Here is a 24,156-nt window from a genome sequence, read left to right as displayed (position 1 = left end):
CACCCGGATAGCATGCAGGAGCGCAGAGCCAGGGCGGAGCTATCGCTGGGAATCAAGACCCTTGGACTACACGTGACTTTGTCAGTTGAACTCAGAGCTCTCCTTGAGATAAAAATAGGAGTTCCCAGCGTAAAGTTGCTCCCTCTTCCAACGCCCGCTCCCCGAGGAATCATTAAGAAAACACCAGCACCACCACCACAGACACAAGGTCATCACGTCTTTCTGAGAATTCTGGGGAGCTGAGTGTGGATGATTAGAAAACCGTGTCCCAGCCTGGCCCCTCCCCTCAGCCCTGCTCAGCCTTTGCACATAGGGCCTCTCAGGGACACGACTTCTCGTGTACAGGATCAAAGGCTGCAAATAATTAATGAGCCTTTTCTCCCCGCAGAGTTTCTGTGACAACAGCTCAACCTGTCAGGGATGTTATGCCTGCCTTTGATGGAGCTCAGATCAGTGCCAGGAGAGGAAGGGCGGGTTGGGGGGGAGAGGGAAGGGCGGAGGGAGGTCCAGTCAGTGCCAGGCTGAGAAAGGGTCACTTCCAGGCAACTCTGGATCTCAGCAGGAAGGAATGTGTCCAAAGAGTCAGACCAGAGAGAGAAATGTGTGTCTCACACATACACACACATTTACTTGGTTTCAGTGCTGGAAAAGGGACTTGTTCAGACACTGCTCAGCCAGACCCATTTGTAAGTGCTACAGTTCTTAGCCAAACAGTCAGAGGAATACCTCAATTATATTTTCCGAGGGGACCATGACATTGAACTTGATCGCAGTGGCTCTCTGTGGCCCCTGATGCCTCAGAATCATTCCCATCCTCTGGGAAGGGCCTTTGGCATTCCTGTGGGAAGCCACCTCCCAGGTACTCGTGGTTGGATGCCGGGTTCCCAGTGGGCTCACGCCTCAGGACTGGCCCCGGGGACCTCTTGCCATCCTGCCGTTGTGCCAGGTGTGTGTGTGAGTTGGCTCAGTGAGACCCACACCTGGCCCTCCGGCAGATACTTCTGGTTAGGGGGGATCTTTTTTTTTTTTTCTGGTAGGACTGAGGCCCGGCATTGCTATTGGTGCCTCAGCCCTCTACAGCCACACAGAGACAGCTGAGGGTGAAGCCAAACCAGGCTAAGCGCAGAGTCAAGAGATGGGGAAGGAATATATTGTGAGCCCTGGAATCCTCATGCTGAGTGCCCTTGCCCTCATTTTTGATGCTGTGGGCCAGCACAGGCACTCCTGGAAAAAGTCAGTGTGAGATGGGTCCTTGCCACTTGTGACTGAGGGTCACGTAACACCTGTGATGACCAGCTGTACTGTGGAAACTGGAAGCTCTTCAGAGCTTTCTCTGCTCCTGCTTTTTACTGCAAGTCTCACGTCTAGTAAGTTACAAATTGCTTTCTCGGATCGCCTTTTCTCACAGTGGGGGCCACTAACGCTCCATGCGAGATAGAATGGGGAAACACTGGATTCCAGTTCCAGTTGCTGGTCTGTTCTCCAAGCTCAAATCCTGGCCTTGGAGTCCCTCGCCAGTCAGCTGCTCCTCTCCAGGTGGGAATCATGGCTCCTGACTCCGTCTGCTGGGGCTGCCGGCCATGGCCTCTTGCCATACTCCAAGCACCACACCCCATTTGCCAGATGGGTTTCCTTCCTGCTTCTCAATCAGCTGCCTGTGGTGGGGGCAGGTGCAGTCATGTCTGGGAACATCACCTCTTTGACTGCCAAGGGGCCCTGAGTTGGGGTGCACGGCTCCAGCTCAGGCAAAGCAGACTTGCCCCGACATGAACTGTGAGCTGAGTACACAAGGGTGGACAGTGGCTGCAGGTGGGCCACTCTCCCTGTGAGCTCCTGCAGTGCCAGCCTGTCAGGCCTCACTACCTAGAGGTGCAACAACTCCTGTGCTACCTCAGCCTTGGTCCAAGCATCTTCTCCAATTCTATAAACGCCTCAACATCACCGATCATCAGAGGAACGCGAATCAAAGCCACAATGAGATAGTATCTCACACCCATCAAAATGGCCATCATCAAAAAGACCACGAGTAACACATGCTGGAGAGGATGTGGAGAAAAGGGAACTTTTGTACAGTGTTGGTGAGGAATATGAATTAGTGCAGCCACTATGGAGAACAGTGTGGAGGGCCCACAAAAAAAAAAAAAAAAAAAAGAACTACTATCCAGCGACTTCACACCTGGGCATATATTAAAAAAAAACCCACAAATTTGACAAGCTACATCATTCTCCCCAATGTTCATAGCAGCATTATTTACAATAGCCAAGGTATGGAAATAATCTAAGTGCCCATCAAGAGATGAACAAATAAAGAAAATGTGGTGTATAAATATATATATATATATATATACACACACACACACACAAATACGTGTGAAATATTACTCAGCCATAAAAAGGATGAAATCCTGCTATTTGCAACAATGTGGATGGACCTAGAGAATATTATGCTTAGTGAAATAAAGCAGAGAAAGACAAATACTCTGTTACCATTTATACTAGAATCTAAAAAAGAAAACAAAGGAATGCATATAAGAAGCAGAAACAGACTCACAGATATAGAGAAAAAAACTAGTGGTTACCAGTGGGGAAAAGTTCTTATAAACTGTCCCTAGGATCTTCCAACAAAGTCCCCTTTTGCCCGAGTCAGCCAGAGCTGGTCTTAAACAAAGAACCCTGACAGACCCGCCTCTTCCCTGTCCGTCCCACCTCAGTGGGGCATCTACTCCCAGATTCCAGATACCTGCTTCAGCCCCTCCTCATCGCAGTAACATCGTCATGCCTGCCAGCATCCTGTGTTACCCAGCAAAGGCAGTATCCCAAGCTTAGCAACATCAACCCCATTTCAGTGCATTTCCTACCCATCCTGGAGTCACCTCTTCTACTTCCTGTACTCTTGCCTGGAAAATCTCATGGACGGAGGAGCCTGGAAGGCTGCATGGGGTTGCAAAGAGTCGGACACGACTGAGCGAGTTCCCTTTCACTTTTCCCTTTCATGCATTGGAGAAGGAAATGGCAACCCGCTCCAGTGTTCTTGACTGGAGAATCCCAGGGATGGCGGAGCCTGGTAGGGGTCTCACAGAGTTGGACACGACTGTAGCGACTTAGCAGCAGTAGCAGCAGAGACATCCTAAATTTGTACAACTACCTTACAGTGTGTTAAGTTACAGATTTCCTGATCTTTCTCTTTGATGTTTAAATGTTGTGTTTCCTTTGTCAAACACTATATAGAAAAGGGGGAAATTAAAGGAGAAGAGGGAAAAAAAAAAGAATGGCTATTTCAGATTCACATTATTACAGGATTTGGCATTATTTTGTGCTTGTATCTAGTTCATCTGGAATTTCAGAAAGTTTTGTTGTAAGAAATAAACCCCCGTTTGGGTTGGAAAATAGCTTCTGCCAGCCTGCTCCACGGTCCTGTGGGCGACATGGAGATGGTGGTGTGTTTCCAGCTATTTCAAATCAGGAAAATAAGACACATATTTGTTTGAAGTGTGTCTAATACATGGTTATCGGTATCTCCTATGAGAAGATTATGTTCTGGAGGAGGAAGATTAATAGCGCCCTTTTGCAGAAACAAGCACATGTTTGGACCTGCATGCCAATGTGTTTACTGTGAAACGTTGCACCAGCGAGGGCATCTAGTCTCCACCAGCACGAGATGCATGGCAGATAATGCTCATTTAATTAAATCTCATTATGAAAATCCCTTCTTTTGAAGTACTGGACAGAGCTTAAGGAATGAAGGCTACAAATTTGAACCTTTTTTTTTTTGGCTTGCCAATCATCAGTGGAAAACTCAACCCCGATGGTGGTGGTTTAGTTGCTAAGTTGTGTCCAACTCTTGCGACCCCATGGACTGTAGCCCTCCAGGCTCCTCTGTCCATCGGATTCTCCAGGCAAGAATCCTGGAGTGGGTTGCCATTTCCTTCTCCAGAGGAGCTTCTTGACCCAGGAATCGAACCTGAGTCTCTTGCATTGCAGGCAGATTCTTTACCGACTAAGCTAATTCAACCCTGATGGTCCATTTCTAAGTACTAGGTAACATCTACTCCTTCCCCTTAACAGTTCAGAGTCCAGAGCACTTGGCCGAGAGCACCAACTTTGCATACTGAACCACAAGGTCTCCATCCTAATTTTTCCGCTACTAAGCTGGGCAGCCTTGAGCAAGCTAGTGAACCTCTCTGAATTCCTAATACCCTTAACTGTACATGGAGCTGGCCAAGCCTTTCTCAAGAAGCTGTGGCCACTGATAGAGCAGGTTAAGCATCTGAGATGCAAGGGGCCCTGGGTGGCAGCTCCTTCCACATTGTGCTTCGTACCGGCAGAGCCCTGGGAACCTGTGGGAACACAGCCCTGGAGCCCCTCTCCTCCTGGGCTGCTCTGCAGCCAGGAACCAGGTACAAGGCCAGCTTCCCCGTGTAGTCAGCCTGGTCCCCTGGTGCCACTGGCTGCCAACTCTTCATCACGACACAGACTTCCTGCTCAGCCAGGTCATAAAGCAGTGTGTGTAGTGTCTGTAAATCAATGGTAACCCGGAAGGAAGAGCCGCTCCTGCCCGCCTCCCGCCTCTGGCCATGGAGATGCCCACCCACCTGATGGTCTGATGCTGCAGGGAGTCAGGGTCCGTGGCATTCACTGTCAGCAGCACGCTGCCCACTGAAATGTTCTCCTGCTTGGTCACCATCATGGGGTCCGGGTAGAAAACTGGACTCTCGTTGACATCCAGGACAGTGATGTGGACAGTGGCCGTGGAGCTGGGGCCGTAGGAGACGTCGGGCACCAGTGGGTCCTCGTTTTCCACTTTGATCAGCAGGGTGTGAAAGGCAGAAATCTCATAGTCCAGAGGCTGGAAGGCAGAGAGGGGGGCTCAGCACGTGGGACTGCCACAGAGGGTGGGCGCTTTTGTACACAGGCCCTCTGACAGCCCCCGGGACGTGTGGACACTCGGGGATGGATCCAGGTTCTGTGGACTAAGAAGTTTTGTGCAACTTGGGGCCCTCTTTCAGAAAAAGAGTATGAAACATACAGATATCAAGTTAGATATGAGAGTTGTTGAGGGTTTTAGACTGAGAAATAACCATAGCAATTGCATGAGTCTCAGAGATCTGGGTCTCTGGGTGTGAGATCTCTTTGAGGAAGATTCCCTGATGATGCTGACATTTAAAGCCTTCCCACCTGTAGCCTGTGACCCCAAACTCCAGCATGCCTGTGGGCTTCAGTGGGCTCATGTTATCCTAGTAGAGTGTCCTGCAAGGAAAAGGATTCGGGAGGCTGAGACATGAGGGGTTAGGCTGCAGGGCCCTGCCTCCCCTGAGGGCACTGGAAAGCCTGTGGGGGCATTTTCACTTGTTCTCAAGACTCAGTGGCTCTATTGCCATTTTCTGGGCAGGGGGACACACTGCCAGATACATGGCAGGCTCTCCCGCCAACGAGCAGCCCCGCTGAGGCCCTTTCTAGGTGATTATGCAAAGGGGATGCTGGTGTCTAGCTCTTCTGCTGCTGGGTAGACTAACATCAGGGGACGTGAAGGAAACCCACTGTAGACATTATGAACGTGGTGCCCTGCCCGCCATAAAATGTCACAGACCACATCCACTCTGCCACTTTCCTTCTAAACCATGAGCTGCAGCGAGGGTGACATTTCCTGTTGATGGGAGTGTGTGTGGGGAGACGTTTGGGTGAGACAAGGACACAATTTTTATTTCAGTGTTTACCGGGAAAACGAGTAGCTAACTCATGAGACCCAAGACATAATGGACATTCCTGCTGGGAGGACGAGACTAAAGTGAGTCCAGGGAGGTGATTCACTCCAACCAGAAGGGAGGGGATGGCAGTGCAGGCCGTAAGGGATCTGGGAACGTGGGATGGGGGGCGGAGGACTGAAAGAGCTCTGTGGGCACAGGAGGTAGAAGGTGTAAGCAGAGGCCGAGTGCGAGGAGCTTTAGGCAGAATTACACTAACTTCTATAATAATTGCAGCTAACATGCATGCAGCCCACCCCACACCTGTGAAAGTGCACAGACGCACATGTGTGCACACATGCACAGACACACACACACACACAAAGTGCTGGCCTGGACATACTTCCTGGTAGAAATAGGCCTGCCCCTCCTGCCCCGACCTACAACTCCTCCCATCAGGGTGATGTTAGGGTGTTAAGCCCTAACAGATGTAAAGCTGTTGGTACCCAGGAGCTATACTGTGGTTCCCTCCCTGGAACACAAGAATAATTTACCACTGCTGCCTCCTTCCTGATAACAGACCTCTGTCCTGCCCAAGGGAAGCCCCAAATATGCAGGCCCATGAAGGACTCTGCGTTTTGGCTAGTGCTCCAGGTGACTCGTGTAGATGCGGACATTTCAGACTCACAGCATGGTGGGTCGGAGGGGGCGTGTGGGGACCGGAGGACACTATGCTCCAGTCCGGCTTTGCTTGTATTTTATTTCACTCAAGCCACAGCAAACACAGGCTGGGAGAACTGTGTTCCTGTAGGGTTTACGTGGGGATGTGTATTTACCCAAGCTTTGTCTTACAGCTGCAGGTCTGGAAAACTGCCTGCCACCTTTTATGGAGGCTGGATGAGATGCAGACAGCCGCCAGAGGCTGTTATTTTACGGTTTTCACGGCTTTGAAACTACAGTGCTGAGCGCAGGGCAGTGTCAGGATCTCCCGGGAGTCCTGACGAGGGAAGAGGAGTTGGGAACTCGCAGAGCTGCTCTTTGCAGGCAGATGTTTGGGGTTCCGTTTGGACCAAGTTCTGAAAAGGGCAGGCCTGGGAGAAACCCAGAGCCCCTGTCCTCCCAACAAAGTGGGAAGCGTCTCTAAAATCTGACATTCTCAGTGGTTCTGGGTCCTACCCCCAGTGGCATTATGGAACTTTGCCGATTCTAATGTTTATACAGCCTGGCTAGGCTGAATAATGACCCCACCCCTAATGTCCATATTTTAATCCTTGGAACTTGTGACTGTTACCTTACATGGCAAAAGGGACTTTGCAGATGTGATTAAACTAAGGACCTTAACTGGGGACAGAAGCCTGGATTACCCAGGTGGGCTCATCGGAACAACAGGGAGCCTGGAAAGAGGGAGGCAGGAAAGTCAAAGGAAGGAGCAGATGTGGCGATGGAAGCAGGGGTCAGAGGCAGAGAGAGGAAGACGCTGGGGCACGGCTCTGAAGATGCTGCAAGGGGCCACGAGCCAAGGGATGCTCCAGAAGCTGGGAAGGATGAGGACACGTCAATTCCACTTTCCCCTGCTGTCCCCGGAGCCTCCAGCAGGGACCAGCCACACCACCTGCAGCCCCATGAACCTGACTCTGGACTTTTAAGCCTCCACGTTGGCGGTCACTGTTACAGCAGCCACTGGCCACACACAGGCACCAAGTGCCCATCACTTATGAGCTGGTGACTTCCTCACAACAGCCTGAAGAGGTGGGCTGTCCTGGCACCCTCGTTTCACAGACGAGGAAACCGAGGCACAGAGAACAGTTATGCGTCTTAGCTGAGGGCACACAGGGGGTGGGTAGTAATGCTTCTGCTTTGTCCACTCACACAGCTGCCATAAATACAGCTGCTTCCTGCTTCTCAGGCAAACTGCTTCAGCTCCCAGAAAAGAAGCTGTATTCCACAGATGGCCTGGTCTGGCGGCAGCTCTCCCAGAACCTCTCAGACCCCTTCCTCCAGGACATGGGGACCACCAGCCACTCATGCTCTGCTGCCACCCCCTCCCTCCCACGTTTCTAAGCCCTCCCTTCCCATTGTGGTCACATGTCCTTCTCGGACTCCCTGCAGCAGAGAGAGGTCGGCATGCAGGGCTGTGTGCTCACAGGCAGTTTCATACCTAGGATCACCCTGTGTGTGTAATTATCTGCTGTGTTTAAGAGAATAATCCAGACTCTGCTAAGAAAGATTGAGAGGAAATGTGATAATCCACGATTTGAGTATGGATCTTTAGGAAACCTTCACAGGTCCCATTTTTGCATATCTTTGATAATTAACTATGAAATGTCTGGAGAATGTGTTTTAAGGTTCCACACAAGTTTAAGTTTTTTGGAACCTGTGGAACAGGCTGATTTTAAGGCTGTGAGGGTAAAAGCGCTCCCTCAAGCGGGAGACTTTCTCTATTTTAATTCCGGGAGGGGGAGACTGGGGCTGATTTATCCTCAGCTGGGGGCCCTGGATGCTCAGGCAAGGAAGGAGGAGCCCTGGAGGCAGCCTTACTTTGACGACGGAGAGCATCCCCTCGTTGGTCTGCGGGTTGGTGTGGATCTCGAAGCTCTGCCCCGGGTTCCCATTGATGATGGTGTAGGCGGCCCTCCACGCGCCCGTGGTGGGGTCGTCCTTGTCCTCAACTGTCAAGTTGACAATAACTCCCATGGCTCCTTCCTCGACTGTGGCTTGAAACTGTAAACAAACAAAGCAGACCGTGACTGTCACTATTTTGGGGAAACAACAACAACATAGCGAAGACCACTGACGGCGCTCCTATGACATGCCTGGTACGGGGCACGTCACCCCTACCATCTCATTAAATGATAAGGCAAAACAGAGGACGGCCATGGTGCTGTGCTCTGCCAGCAGATGCCAGGCTTCAGGTTCTGGCAGCAGCCTTACGTGGGGCCATGAGCCTGAATTCTCATCAGAGGATGTTGGTCAGGGCTTGCCTGGGCTCACTGGAGGTGAGTGTTGAGAGAAGAGCTGTGCCTCCCCTGGGCCCCCTTCCTTCTCCCCACCTGGATGCAGATGACCACGAGGCCCAACGGGAAGATGCAGCCAAAGGAGGGACGGCGCTAGGGTCCCTGAGGTGGCATGAGGAGGTGGACGGAAGCCCATGCTGAACTGCTGTTGAGTGAGACCCAGACTTGGACTGAGCTTGAGCCTTTATGCACTTGCTCTTGCAGCTCTGTCACCGAGTGTGAGTCTGTGTGCCCAATGCACAGTGAGGCCAAACAACATCAGAATGTCAGCGTCTGGAGCAGAGACAAGTTTATCGAGGGCCCTGCAAGGAGATGGGTGGCTCATGCCTTTTAACCGCAAACTTCTGGAAAGCTGTCAGCAAAACCCTTTTCTAGGAAAGGTGCAGGAGGGGCATGGGTAGTTGTTGCAAACGTCTTGCTGTCAGATCCTTTGCTCTTGAGGTCAGGTGTTCCTGTAAACCTCCACCAAAACAAATGCTATTCTCTGTTCTGACAAGTAAGGGCAAGGTCCTAAGGCTCAACTTTCACCCTCTGAGGTCTAGGGCCTGGGTTAGAGGAGGGGATCCCTCTGAGGACCAGTTACCAGCATCCCCCATACCTTCATCCAGCACCAAGTATAGGTCCTCCCACCAGCACCCAGGCCTGGCTGAAGAGGCAGATCTCAGCTGGCAGCTCCCTCAGGGCCTGGTCCTCAGACCCTGCCTGGATGTCATCACAGGGGAGCCAGGAGCCCAGGACCCAGATAGCCCTCAGGGTCCTCAGGCCACCCAAATAGGGTGGGGGGAGGGCCGGGTCCCCGGGGACCCATGCAGACAGATGGCTGCCGCCACTCGGTCCTGGAGAAGCAGATGGGAAAGAGGCGCTGCCTCATAGCCTCGGCCTGGCCAGCGGGCAGCTGTGGCGAGGGCTCTGGAGCCCTGCAGAACACGGCCCCCAGCCTGTCCTCCGGGACCCCCAGCTCACCACCAGCCAAGGCCAAGGAGGGCTCTGGGGAGAAGGCTGTTCACCTGCCTCTTACCACGCTGTCCCACGGAGGAACCACCCAGCCAATGGTTGGCCCAGTGGGACCTCTAAGGCCACGCTAAGGGCCTTGTGCTAACCTTCGGAGCTTAAGGTCTCATGGTAAGTTGCACAGAAATGACTGCACAGCTGCCTCTCCCCTAGTACAGCCCCACTCACCCTGAGGACAGATGACCGGATACCAGAGCGCTCTCACTCATACACGGGAGGGCTGGCACTGGAGACCTAGAGTTTGACTCTGGAGCATGACTGTACCATCTTCCCTAATGAAGGGAGCCAGCGTCATCCTTCCTACCCCTGGCCCAACCTAGCAGGACTTTAGAAAAGCATTTTCTAAGGAAACATATAAATCAATTGTTTGGAGCTTCGTTGTACCTATATTTATATTGTAATACATCTCAAATGTTTGTTGCAAGTAGGTGTGGTGAAAAAATAAATCAATAAATGAAAACTCAGCTTTCCCATAGACTGCATTTCACAAGCCATCATTATTAGCACATTCCTTTGAGGTGGAAGCACAAAGTATTGTTTTGGTGCTTACCTCTGACACAGTACAGGTGAATAGTAATCTGTTTGCAAATATTTTATAAGCAAGCAACACCAATAAGCTGACAAGAAGAAGAAGAAGAAGAAGAAGAAGAAGAAGAAATATCTTGGAATTTCAATTAGTAGGAAAGAGAACCTAAAGACAGTAAGACAATGTCAGAAGGCTCTGATGTTCAAAGAGAAGTAATTTGAGAAATGAAGTCCCGAAAGCGGTGGCTGATTAATTGACTTGCAAATCATTAATCAGAAGCCGTAATCTTGATGCCTTGGGCGAGACATGCTGGGGATGGGAATTCATTCATCTCTCACACCTCAGTAAACCTGGGTAGGCTGTCTCCCTTTCCTATAAGCGGTGCTGGGAAATTCTTAGAACACACACACCAGATGCAGAGGAGCTGGAGTGAAGGGGACGTGGAGGGTGCTGTCCCATAGAAACAGCTCCAGGAGACAATGATTTTGGCTGGATTCCTGAGTCTTGTTTAAGTTAGTGCTACCTTCTATCTTCCCCACATTCTCACAAAAATTATGAAATTCCAGAGCTTGAAATCAGACTGGTGATTCCTAGTCCTGTTGGAGTCTCCTTGAGGGCTTTTTAAAAACACTTTTTTTTTTTTTTTAACTAACCCTATTCCAATTCAGTTGATCTAGGGTTAGGCCTGGGATTCAGTATTTTCTTGACCTGCACAGGTAATTCTATTGATAATATGCAGTTTGGCTGGAGAGAAAGAGTTCAAGGCCAAGGATGGCTGAGGTGAGGATGTGAGGGCCCACTCTGTGTACTGTGAGGCTGCCTGGGCGCCGTGTTGAGCGGCCGGCGGTGCATCTAGGGACAGCAGGAAGGAGTGCGGTGATCTCTACTGCTGTCTGCCATGTGCCTGGGAGCGGAACACGGCGGCACATGCGCTACTGGACCCTGCAGGTCGCAGAAGAAGAAGCAGGCTCAGAGGAGGAAGGAAGAGCTTGGCCCAGGGCCACCGAGTGAGCCTCAGGTCACATCCAGACCTGGACTGCAGTAACATCTGCTTCCCACAAGTTCTGCTACTCATGCCCACTCAAGATCCCCATTGCCTGCCCCAGCCTAGCGAGGGTCATTAGGGAAGAATTCCCTGAGAACTGAATGAAGACGAAAAGTTAGTGAGGTGAAAGGTGAGGGTCCTCCTGGATCTGAAATGGCAGGTGCAGAGGCTAGTGCTCAAGGGAGCACGGGGCCTTTGTGGAGCAGAGGGGAGGTGTGTGTGGCTGGAGAGAACCCTCTGCTCTTGGACTATGGGAGAAGAGGCAGTCAGATGATGCAGAGCCTTGCCGGCCAGGGAAAGGCATTTAGAGTTTACCTTGAGAGCAAAGTGAGGTCTAATCAAGGAACTGGAATGTGTTTAAATCAACTCCTGAGAGAACTCAGAAAAAAAAAAATCTTTAAATATAGAAAACATTCAACACAATTATTATAGTCTCTGTTAAGACCATTATCTGATTCCTGCATAAACTATAAAGCCAGTTTCCTTGAGCATCCATTTAGAAACTCATTACTGCTTAATTAAATACTCATTCTATTAATTCTATTCAATGTTTTAACCCCATTATGTAATTCAAGAATGGAAAATTAAATAGATTAAAACGAAATAGTACCATTTTATATTTCTAGAGCAATGCTCATTTTGTGATTTAAAAACAATAGACAGACATTAATTTACCATACCAGAGCAGGAGGAATTATTGATTATAATATTACTTTGTTTAATTGGAAAAAATAGATAAAGTTACTTTCTGTTAAACTGTGCTGTAAATCAAGTATGAGATGTGAAACATGTTTTTACACAATTAGTGTGGGCAACTGACTTGGGACATACTGAATTTCATTAGCTCTGTCTTGCAATTCAGAGCTGAGTTATTTCATTTTCTTTTCTCTGATAAGGTGAGGTGAGTTCTGTGATGGACACTTAGGAAGAGACTACCTGGACTTGCCACAAAGGTCATCCATCACCAGGGGAAGAGGGACGTGCATTTTAATTTACACTGAGAATGTACGCTCTTCCTCGTAGAGCAAAGAGTTGCTTGTTAAGGTTAACCTGGAAGATGGAAATGACGGTCAGCAGACTAGAATGCCACATGTGGGGAGAAGTGACAGCTCATGACTTTAAGGGACAGGACACAAGCAAGGCTGCTTGCTTGATTGTCGGAGTCCAGGTTCAGTTCAGTTCACTTCAGTTGCTCAGTTGTGTCTGACTCTTTGTGACCCCATGAATTGCAGCATGCCAGGCATCCCTGTCCATCACCAACTCCTGGAGTTCACTCAAACTCACGTCCATCGAGTCGGTGATGCCATCCAGCCATCTCATCCTCTGTCGTCCCCTTTTCCTCCTGCCCCCAGTCCCTCCCAGCATCAGAGTCTTTTCCAATGAGTCAACCCTTTGCATGAGGTGGCCAAAGTACTGGAGTTTCAGCTTTAGCATCAGTCCTTCCAAAGAACACCCAGGGCTGATCTCCTTTAGAATGGACTGGTTGGATCTCCTTGCAGTCCAAGGGACTCTCAAGAGTCTTCTCCAGCACCACAGTTCAAAAGCATAAATTCTTCAGCACTCAGCTTTCTTCACAGTCCAACTCTCACATCCCTACATGACCACTGGAAAAACCATAGCCTTGACTAGACGGACCTTTGTTGGCAAAGTAATGTCTCTGCTTTTTAATATGCTATCTAGGTTAGGAGTCCAGGTTCATGAGCTGCCAACCCTGGGGTTTCATGGAGAACTGATGCTGAACTTGAGAGGATGGGATATAGTTGGCTGGGCCCTGGCTTTGAGAAAATTAAAATATAAGGCCCTGGAAAGTTTTACACACTTAAGTTTCTATTTGTGAGGATAAAAGGGTGATGGAGACATCATTAGAAACTGAGCTTGGCAACTCTTTTATGAGTCTGTATTTAAATAAAGGATGTAGCTTGTTGGAAAAAATCTAATATCTGGCTGATAACCTAATGGGTAGAAACCACGATTGCTGTAAATAAGATCATGTGTTTAAGGGTTTTGGCACATTGCCTGCCATAAAGAATCGATATTTGTTAGCAGTGGTGATGATGATTGATTTCATTCTGTCTCATATCAAATTCTTATTTGTGAATTGGAGAATAAGGCTCAAAGCCCTGTGACTCTTTATCTTCTTATCACAGTCTGCCTTCTAAAGTGGTTTTTTTTTTGTGTAAATCTCTTATTTGCCTGGATGGGTGTGGAAGAAGCTCTTTGCTTTTCAGTCTTATAGACCTGACCCTCACACCCTTACTTATCCTTGTCTTCCTGTTTAGCACCAAGGCAAATGATGTTAACTTATTGCACCCACAATTAGAAGGGACAGCTGCACCAGATATCTGGTTTCCTTCTATCTATAATTAGGATTCATCTTGGGACAGAAAGATGCAAGACCTTGCTTAAATAAATAGTCATTAAATGTCTGCTGAATGTCAGGAGGTCTGCCAGGCACAGGATGTATAGCAGTCAGTGAGAGGGACACCATTCTCTCTCCCCTCAGGGGCTTATAGCTCAGGAGGCTGATGCATTTTTTCCTGGTCACCCCCTTTCTTTATACACGCTGCTCACCCATGGCATATCCTAACAGTTTGATTTCTACCATTTCTCCACTGTCATACATCCCAGGGTTCACCTGTGTTTGGACATGAGTTAGTTTCCAGCTAGTGGTCATTTTAATGAATGGTGCTGGGGCCACTGGATAGTCAGGTGGAAAAACAATGGATCTTGATCCCTACCTCACGCCATACAGAAACTGTGAAATGTAAAACAATAAACGTTTTAGAAGAAAACATGGGAGGCTGTTTTAATTCAGCTCACAGATAATGTTATGTGTACCTTATATATATCAGTTCAGTTCAGTTCATTCGCTCAGTTGTGTCTAACTCTTTGCGACCCCATGAACCTCAGCACGCCAGGCCTCCCTGTCCATCACCAACTCCCAGAGTCCACCCAAACCCGTGTCCACTGAGTTGGTGATGCCATCCAACCATCTCATCCTCTGTCGTCCTCTTCTCCTCCTACCCCCAATCTTTCCCAGCATCAGGGTCTTTTCAAATGAGTCAGCTCTTCACATCAGGTGGCCAAAGTATTGGAGTTTTAGCTTCAACATCAGTCCTTCCAATGAATACCCAGGACTGATCATATATATATATATATGTAATATAATGTAAAATATTTAAAATATATATAATATAAAAGTATAAAAGGTAAATGTATATATAATGTGCACACAATATATGTATATATAACATGCACACAATATAACATAGACAATACTTAAATAAAAACTTAATGTGTAGAGTTCTACATAAAGTTTATTCAGTATTTTAAGAAGACTTTATGTCTAAGAAGTAATTAACAAGAGAGACCCACAAGGGACTCTGAGTTGCTTGGCTGAGGACCACCAGCTCATCCGCCAGCCCTCAAGACAACTGTACCTACTGAGTCCTTTCAGCTCACACTCCCAATGTGCCTCGTCCACACGTCCTCTTCTCCCCATTCCTGTCTTATTTGGAGCAAATCCCAGACATACCACTGAATCTGTAAACATTTCAGTGTTTATTGCTAAAAGTTCAAAACTCTCTTTAAGAAAACAGAGTCAAAGTCCTTCCGTGATCCAACTAACATTAACTTCCTATTCTGACAATGACTGTGGTTTCTTTTGCTTTGCTAAAAGTGCTTGCATGTTGCCTCTCTTGAGGGTGGAGAGAGTGCCGCGTAGCCGTGGTGAAGGGCAGTTAGGGATGCTCCTCTTAGGCTTCTCCACAAGCATTTTCTCAGTTAGATGTTTCAAGCTGCCCTGACTGAACAGGCGAGGAAATGGAAACACTGAACTTGGAAAGAGTTCCATGATAGTAAAGAATAGCAGCTCAATGGGAAGGAGACATGATCGGGGTGGAGAGGACTCTCCGTGGTTCCTGGCCTGCAGGCAGTGTGGCTCTTGGTCCAGGAGAGCAGATGCGCACATCCTCCAGTGCGTGTGACCCACCCGCCCTGGGGAGGCCTGGGCTGGGAGGAGAACTGTGTGCCTCCCAGGAGGGCTGTGTCCAGGGTACTGCTCCCAGGAGAGGAAAGACCAAGTGTCCCCAGAGGCAGGAGGATGAGCCAACGTGCAGGAGGATGAGCCAACGTGCAGGAGGGGAAACGGTATTTCCTGCGTGCTCTGGCAGGAAGCGTCTTCCCGCCCCTGCAGGGCACCCTCTTTTGTGCTGGTCCATTTTCCTGGTGGAGAAAGCCATTTTCACGGCTGCTGCCGACACAGAGCGGGTGCTGGGCACCCAACTTCTGAGGAAGATGCCTGGCCAGGTTCTGGCTCCCTGGGCACCCAACAGCTCAGCAAGTTTGGTTTGCACACTCCCTCCACACAACCTCGCCTACTGAAGTTCCTCACATCTGCCAATTACAGACCCACGATGCAGCTAAAAAAGTGAGTTTTTAGGAAGAAGTATCTCAAGTACTAAAACATGCTTTTTCTCCTCAAAACAAAACAAATAGCCAAGAGTCACTGGAGACTGGCAGAAAAACAATGCTGTTGGGCAGGGTTCTCAAGCCATGCTGCTCAGAGCAGAGAGAGATGGCGCAGGAGTCCCACCAATGTACCAGGTATTTTCCTCTAAGCAAGAAAGACAGAAACTGCCCGAGGACTCTGCTAACTGTATTTCATCTGTTTTGTACATTAGAGCTGTTGTCTAAGAGTTGGCTGGGAAAAAAGTTTTGCAGCTAAAAAGAAATTTGAAAAGCACTGCCTTAGGGAACTGATGAAATAAATATTACATTTGATGGTGAGAGAAAAACAAAAACCAAGGAGCAAATATGCCTGCATTGTTTTTTTCTCCAAATGCCCTGCATGGAAACTTTATTTCATCTGACATTAACATCTCTCCTTCAGTTGAGCTTCTCATCTTAAAAAAAAAAGAAAGAAAGAAAAGGCCAAATACATATGTTCATTTAATGGGATGATTGGAAAGAATTTAATTTTGAGAAGCAAAGAGATTTTCTGCAGGGATACATGTTTAATCACAAACATTTGAACCTGAATGAAGAATTACTTTTTTTTTTTTTTAACAATAGCGTAATCTGCTCTAAGAACTTTAGAATTTGGTCTATGCAATTCCACAAGTTTAGAGGAGGGGAAAGTTCAGTGAAATGAGTAAGTTCTGATCCACCTCTAACTCACGGGTTAATTCTGTGACTTCTGGGTCCTGGTTTGGTTATCTGAGATGTAGACTTATCAGGAGAACAGGAGTTCCTAACACTGACTACACATCAGAAACACTTGAAATCTGCTTAGTATCTGGGATCCCACCCACATTCAGAGATTTTCCCTGGGTGGGGCTAGATATTTGCATGTCTAAAAACTCCCCCAAATATGATTCTGATGAAGGAGGGTGAGAACAGCTGCTTGAAATGACTCCGAAGGCCGCCTCCTAGTGTTAGGATCAAGCTTTAAACCAATCTTAGGGATCCGTTCCAGTGTGTGTAGGTCCTAGCAGATGTTGGGAGGGCCAAAGGATGCCACTGGGTAGCAGGGATCGCCCTTGAGATTTCTTACAGTCTCTGCTCTAGGAGCCTATCAGGGTTGCTTACAGACCAACAGAATACATTTGCCAATGAAAATCACAGGGCTATCTCCTAGAGGTTATGGTTTTCATCATCCCAAACAGAAATCCTGTATCCATTAAGCACTCCTCTCCCCGTCCCAGCCCCTGACAACCACTACTCTACCTCCTGTCTCTATGGATTTACTCTTGCGGCATTTTATAGAGACGGAATCACATAGTGCGTGGTCTTCTCTGGCTGGCTTCTTTCAGTTAGTATAGCGTGTTCAAGGGTCATCCGTGTTGTAACCTGTGTTGGTACTTTGTTCTTTTTCATGTTACATAACATTCCACTGTGTGCCGGACCGTGTTTTATGTATCCATTCTTCCACTGATCAACATGTGGGCTGTTTCCACTTCTTGACTGTTGTGAAATGTTGCTCTGAACATTCATGGACACGTTTTTATGTGGACATATGTTTTCATTCTCTTGGGCAGATGCCCAGGAGCAGAATTGCTGGGTCACATGGTGACTCTGTGAGTGAGGCAGTGGGGATTTATGTCATTTATCAGCATGCACAGAGTCCTTGGTCTGTGCCTTCTAAACCTGTGAGGCTGTGTACTGTTTGCCGGCTTCTCAGAGCTCACTGCCCCCTTGTCCCATGTGAGGAGAGGCAATCTGGGGATGGAAACTTCCCTCTTTGAACACAGGAGGGGCTGGGAAGGAGGAAGATCTTTGAGAGCCACGTCTCCTTGGACTAACCCACTAAAGCAGCCTCCTTTACCTATTTGCATGCGGTGTTGCTCAGCTTAATGTAGAGATGAGCTGGGCACCCTGGAGTTCACAGAGAACAAGCCCTGCTTCATGCGTGCCCCTTGCAGCTGTTTCTAACTAGAGGAAGTACATCTTTAATCTCCTGAGCAGTAGGAGAATCGACACACTTGGTTAGGCTCCTGATGCTAAAGCCCCAGTACAAATAAGGACAAGAGAAACCTGCTTTCATTACAAGGGATTTGTACGAATTCACACATGGAATTGACTTATAGCTTCTAATGTATATTTAAATCCCAAATGTCGTAGTCAGAAGAAACTGCTCTAAATCCATTATTTGTGTCTGCACCATTGATTCCTGTTTCAGATAGACCCCAGGGGCCCACTTGTAATTCCCATTGGCACCCCTGCGTATTTCTTCCCAGAGGTGGCTTGTGGAGCATCTGAGAACATCCGAGTCCCATGGGGAGAAGAGATGGATGAGAACTGTTCCTTTGGGAATCAGACCCAGTGAGAGAAGGAGGATTAGGAAAATCATCCTCTGTCCCTTCTGGGTTCTGATCTTCGGTGGAGCCGCACTGGAGTCTGTGGGGAGAGAGGTGCCGAGGTCTGTCTCTCACATCGAAAAGAACGAACGACGGAAAGTTACTCATGTTTAACACCCCCACGAAGCTCTACCACCTATCGGTTGTGTGACCTTGGCCAAGTCACTGAACTTCTCTGTATCTTGATTTTCTCATTGGCACAATGAGAAAAAAGAATAATACCTACCATTACAGGGTCATGATGACTAAGCAAGAATATTTATAAATGTTGCGATGAATGCCTGACACACAGTAAGAAATAGAGGCACATTGCTGTAATGAACACAGACAGAAAGAATAAAGAGATGACATTTGTTACAGTACACATCATTATAAGGAATGTGACCGGAGAAATAAACTTTGCTCCTCTGGGCTTTTTGTTGTCATTTTTACAGGAGCCTAGTCTCGCTAAATAAATATTTCTGACAATATAACTTTCCTTATATAAACTACTTAGAGTTGGTGTCACGTAACATCAGGGGTGTCTTGACCAGCAGAACGTTTTAGTTCCTAACTGTACTTTTAATCTAGGGCAGGGTTTCTCAGGCTCAGTGCTAGTGACATTTTGGGCTGGATAATCATTGGTTGAGGGGGTGCTCTGTACGTGATGCTGAGAGTCACCCCTGGCCTCTACTCACCGGGTGCCAGGAGCACCCAAGTCGTAGCAATCAGAAATGTGTGTAGACGTTGCCAGGTGTCCCAGCACAGTGTGTGTGCGTGTGTGTGTATGTGTGTGTGTGTGTACAGTCCTCCCTGGCTGAGAGTCACTGATCCAGCTAAACCAGGTCAGGGGCTCCCTGACAAGTATCAGCCTGTAAGTAGCAGCCTACAGATCCCCCAGGGCTAGGTTTATCAGCAAGTTGGTCCTAGACTCAAGTCTCATGGAAAAACACCGAAATAGCATAATAACATTTTCCAGAGTAATTGAATCAGACTTTGCCAGAAAAACATTCAAGGGTAAAACTAAAGACTATAATTATTATGAAAATTATTGATGTAGTTTTCATTACTCCACAATTTTTGAATTAGCTACTGATAATCCCTTTTATAAAAGAAGAAAGGTGGTTTTCCTTGCATTTCCTTCTTTCTGACACTTGCCTGCCTCTCGCTTTTCCATAAACACATTTGTGCCTGTGAGCGCCAAGTGGACTCAGGTACAGCAGAGATCAGGGGCCTCCAGGGAGTGGGGGCAGCCCTGTCACTCATGGGGGTTTCTCGATGGGCCTCAGAAAACCAGAAAAGAGGGACTTTTTCCCCATTTGGCCCCGTTGGAACTGTGTTCAGACTCAAGCTTATTTGGCAGTGAAGAATTACCAACTGTGGTCCATTTTCCCCTCTCCGTTCTCCAGACCCTTGCTACTTGAGGTGTGGTCCCTGGCCCAGGGTTGGCATCACTTGTGAGGTAGTTAGAAACGTAGGATCTGGGGCCCCAGGACAGACCTTCAGAGTCAGATTCCAGTGATTTACCACTCCATCACATCTGTGACCTCTTCTCTTGACCTTTCAGCCTACCCTTGGCAGCTTGGTCTTTGCTGCCTGACCCTGAGGGGCAGAAAGATCAAAACACAGGTGCCTTGTACGTCCAGCATCCTAACCTGGAGCCGAGAGGCTAGAGGGGACTGTCTCCACCCTGTTCAAGGTGGACTTCTCCCCACGTCCCCCCGCCTTTCCACCTTCAACTCCTGTCCTGCTTCCCTACCTGCCAACGTGCCCGCCTCTCAAGTCGATAAACGTGTCCCAGACTCTCCAAGTAAAGCGCATAACAACAAAACACGCACAGGGACGCAAAAGCCTCCTTCCTCCCCACTGTGCTCACTCCCTTGCAAGAGAGGCCTGTATTTCCTCCCCTCCCTGTGTGCAGTGAAAGTACTAAATCCATTGAAAGTTGCTGGGAGGGTTGGGGAGCACAAAAATAAGGACTGCAGGAAAAAAAAAAAAAAAAAGGACTGCAAATGTATTTTCAATCCAGGAACGATACAGTCAGTGATTGTTGAGGTGTAACGACATGAGAAAACATGCTGTTCAGGACCCTCATCAGCCCTGTTGAATAGCTGCCAAGGAGGCATTTCATGAAACCCACATGTAACAGGCAAGACAGGGTCCTGCTGCAGCCTGCAGCTGCTCCATCTGCGCCTGCGGGAGGGAAGGCCTAGCGAGGGAGGGCCGTACGGAGCCCTCTGCACGTGAATGTGGAAAACAGCGGCTTCTCAGCGCTAAGGGGCCTTTATGTAAAAGGGTGACATCTTCCAGCTTGATTCTTCCCCCCTTAGTGACAGGGTGGCTTCCCTGGTGGCTCAGCGGTAAAGAATCCACCTGCCAATGAAGGAGATGTGGGTTTGGTCCCTGGGTCAGCAAGATTTCCCTGGAGAAGGGAATGGCAACCCACTCCAGTGTCCTTGTCTGGAGAATTCCATCGACAGAGGAGCCTGGCGGGACACAGCCCATGGGGTCGCAGAGAGTAGTGGCTAAACGACAACGGCAAAGTGACAGGGGGAGCTGCCGGGTAGCACGGGAGACCCCGCAGGAGGTGAGAGGAGCTGAGGGCACAGGAGAGAGCGAGACCGAGATGCACACAGAAGCAGAGAGGCGGCGAGAGGGAGAGGGAGCTGGGGGCACGGGCAGGCGGAGCTGGGAAAGAAGGCAGGGAAAGGCATTGCTGCAAGCGCAGCGAAGAGACAGAGAAAGGGAGGTGACAGAGAGGGAGAGACGAAGAGCGATGAGGAAGATGGGAAAAAAATGGCACCGGAAGTAAAGGCAGGAGACGGAGAGAGGGAGAGAGAAGGAGAGACAGGTAAGACAGAAATAAGTAACACAGGAAGTGAAGGCTGGAGAGAGATAGGCAGGGGGGAGAGAGAGAGGTGGGGGTGGCTGAAGGGCTTGCTTTTGCTTTTTCTCAAATAAGAAAATTTGGGCAATCTGCATTCCAGGATTCCCACCTGCCAAGGGCTTGTGCCAGTGGAAGCTGAGGACAGAGATCTCCGTGTCAATAGAACCCAGTGGCTGAAGCCTCTAGTCTAAGCATCTGGAGCAACTGCAGAGGGAGGAACTGAGGATTCCGTGGCTCAGCCTGGACCCCTGGGAGGAGGGGTGAAGGTGCCCACTGGCCAACTGCCGCCCCAAATAATAGATGCTGGTGTGTTCTGGGCCCTGGGCATCACTTCTATGATAACCACCAGGAAGCGCAGTCTTTTTACAACAGTTTCTAAAATCAGTGCTTTAGATACAATTGGATGCAATCAAAATGATCCTTGCATGTGCGTGTGCTCAGTTGCTTAGTCGTGTCTGACTCTGCAACCCCGTGGACTGTAGCCCAGTAGGCTCCGCTGCCCATGGGATTTCCAGGCAGGAATACTGGAGTGATTTGCCATTTCCTTCTCCAGGGGATCTTCCTGACCCAGGGATCGAACCCCTATCTCCTGCATCTCCTGCACTGGCAGGTGGGTTCTTTACCATTCCGCCACCAGGGAAGCCCAGATGATTCTTAAAAGTCCCCCAAAGCATCCACATGGAAGGCTCTCCTGGGAGGCTGTTCTCCTCTTGGGCCACCTTGTATGAAGAATCCACGTGTGACTTTGAGAACACACAGGCACATGTGTATAAGTTAAACGTCTGGATGGTGAGTCGTGTTTCATTAACCCCACACAGGTCCTTCCAGGGGGTGGATTTGGTTCTCATGAACTTATCTTTCTGTTGCCTTTACTAACATTTAAGAAGAGGCTGTGAACTGGGGAACGCATCAAAATTTGTGGTCTTTGGCCTCCAGTTACCTAATGTGAAGTTTGTGTTTATGGCGCATCTCAGAAGGCCTGCCCACAGCAAGGGACTGTAAGAGGCATGGTAGCTGGTAACTTTATGGGCCCAGGTGTGGCTGACCAGCCAAGGGGACCTCTAAAGGGAATCTCTTCCTTTTGGCTGGAGAAGCTCCCAGTCTCCTCCCCAGACAGCACTCTGCTAATGGCTTCCACTCTGAACAACACTTATTCTTCACATGTCACCTTGTGATGATTGTTGCTGCTGCTGCTGCTGCTAAGTCGCTTCAGTCGTGTCCGACTCTGTGCGACCCCATAGACGGCAGCCCACCAGGCTCCCCCATCCCTGGGATTCTCCAGGCAAGAACACTGGAGTGGCTTGCCATTTTCTTCTCCAATGCATGAAAGTGAAAAGTCAACGTGAAGTCGCTTAGTCATGTCTGACTCTTAGTGACCCCATGGACTGCAGCCCACCAGGCTCCTCCGTCCATGGGATTTTCCAGGCAAGAGGACTGGAGTAGGGTGCCATGAGGAGGGGTTATTTCTGGGGACACACGTTCTAGATACCCTTGAACATGGGAAAATTTATCAGTTTGCCTTCTCTGTCAATAAGAGCAACTTCTGAATGGAACTAGAGTCCCTGGGCCATTAGGTTTCAAGGAGGCTCATAAGGAAGTCGACGCAACACACACACCCAAACATATGCATACACGTATGTACACGCACACACATGCACACCTTTTGCAGGAAGGGAGTGATTCCCGAGCAAATCCGCATCCAGCGTTGTTGCTATAGTAACACTTGTGTTACTAGATTTACAGGAACAAATTACAATGGTGAGCTGCTTCTGTCAGCTGTGTGCAACCTTGTTCCTTCTACAGTCAGGGAAGAGGTGAAAGGTTAGTATAATTTAAGTTGCAAGATAGAGAAGAGGCCTGAATTCACAGCAGTGTGGTACAGACCTCCCCGGAGGAAAAGAAAAAATGCATGACGCCTGAGGGCAGTGAGTTCCAGGGCTCACTAGCAGGTAAAGGTGACAGGTGGGTGCTGCCTCCTTCTGATGTAAGAAGCAGCTGGAGGAGGGGCCACCAGAGGAGGTTTCAAGGCCCCAGAGCTGCTGGCACAGGCTGCAGGATGGGGATTTGGCCAAATTGAGCAATTCAAATTATTGGGTGCAAAATGCCTATTTTCTGAAGATATTCACGCTCTGCAGACTAACAGTACTAATGTTGATTAGGGGCCTGGTAATAGTAAAATCTCAACGTCATGTGCTGGGCCGTTGACCCACAGAATCTCACTTTACTGGGGTCCCTGCTATGAACAGGAGCCCTTTTCTGGGTCTGGAATTCTGTCCCTGTTCTGTGCCCACACTTCAGGTGCATCCCTGGACCATGACCCTCATCCACTGGAGCCCATTCATAGCAGGGCAGGCCAGCTACACGAGTGCACCAAGCAGCATAGCTCGGGAGATGGAGAACGTGAAGGTAATTTAAAAGTACTTTGATCATACTGGAAAAAGGACTATAAACTGCAATTTAAAATACTCATACCTTTTGGACCTGGTATTTCACTTCTGAGAGTTTATCCTGCAAATCTTTCACATGTACCCACGAAGATAGACATTCAAGCATTTTTAATGCTGTGATATTTATCAAAGGAAAAACCAGGGACCACCAAAATACCACCCACAGGGGACTGGTTAAATTGCGAGATGCCAATGAAACAAATCATGATACAGAGCCATTAAGATGATAAGGTAGCTAATTGCTTGGCATTATTGATCAGAAGGGAAATCTGTTGTTTTGGATGGTGCAAACACCTTGGAGTGTTACTTAGATGAAATAAAATGTGTTAGGTTAATGGGCTCAGGAGGAAGTGGGCCATTCAAGGGGCACGTGTGGGGAAGAGCTGAGATGAAGAGGAGATTACAGCATCTTTGAGGCTGGAGATTGCCAGAGCTGAGGACACGGGTGCAGCTCCCCCTGTTGGTGTGTGTGAGGGGCTGGGAGGGCAGGGCTGACCTGGTGGGCTCTCCTCCTTGTTGCCTGGCCAGAGCCCCCTCCCCAGGTTAAAGGCATGAAGAAGAGACAAGCCATATGGAAGTTCAGCAAGCACTCTCTGGGGGTGGAGCATCTTCCTTCGGGGCTCCCACTTGGGGAGGGGTCAGGTAGAGTTTGCGGGCAGTGGGCGTCTGTGCAGCGGATGCCTTCCTCCCCTATGATCACCAGGGCTCA

General features: G+C 48.8%; 1 protein-coding gene across 1 annotated transcript in view; it reads right to left on the bottom strand.

Annotated features, from left to right (window-relative positions):
• Positions 1-24,156, bottom strand: part of CDH13 (cadherin 13) — a 1,023,138-nt gene that overhangs the window by 85,807 nt on the left and 913,175 nt on the right. The window contains exons 9-10 of the mRNA XM_068992038.1: positions 8,220-8,402; positions 4,593-4,846 (exon numbers count right to left, since the gene is read on the bottom strand). Coding sequence (XP_068848139.1) covers positions 4,593-4,846; positions 8,220-8,402 — 437 coding nt within the window. The remainder of the gene's footprint in view (positions 1-4,592; positions 4,847-8,219; positions 8,403-24,156) is intronic.

This window comes from Capricornis sumatraensis, chromosome 20 (assembly GCF_032405125.1).
Source record: "Capricornis sumatraensis isolate serow.1 chromosome 20, serow.2, whole genome shotgun sequence".
In the NCBI taxonomy this organism is placed as follows: Eukaryota; Metazoa; Chordata; class Mammalia; order Artiodactyla; family Bovidae; genus Capricornis; species Capricornis sumatraensis.
The sequence above is the reverse complement of the archived record's forward strand: the minus strand, read 5'-3'. Positions and strand labels throughout refer to the sequence as shown.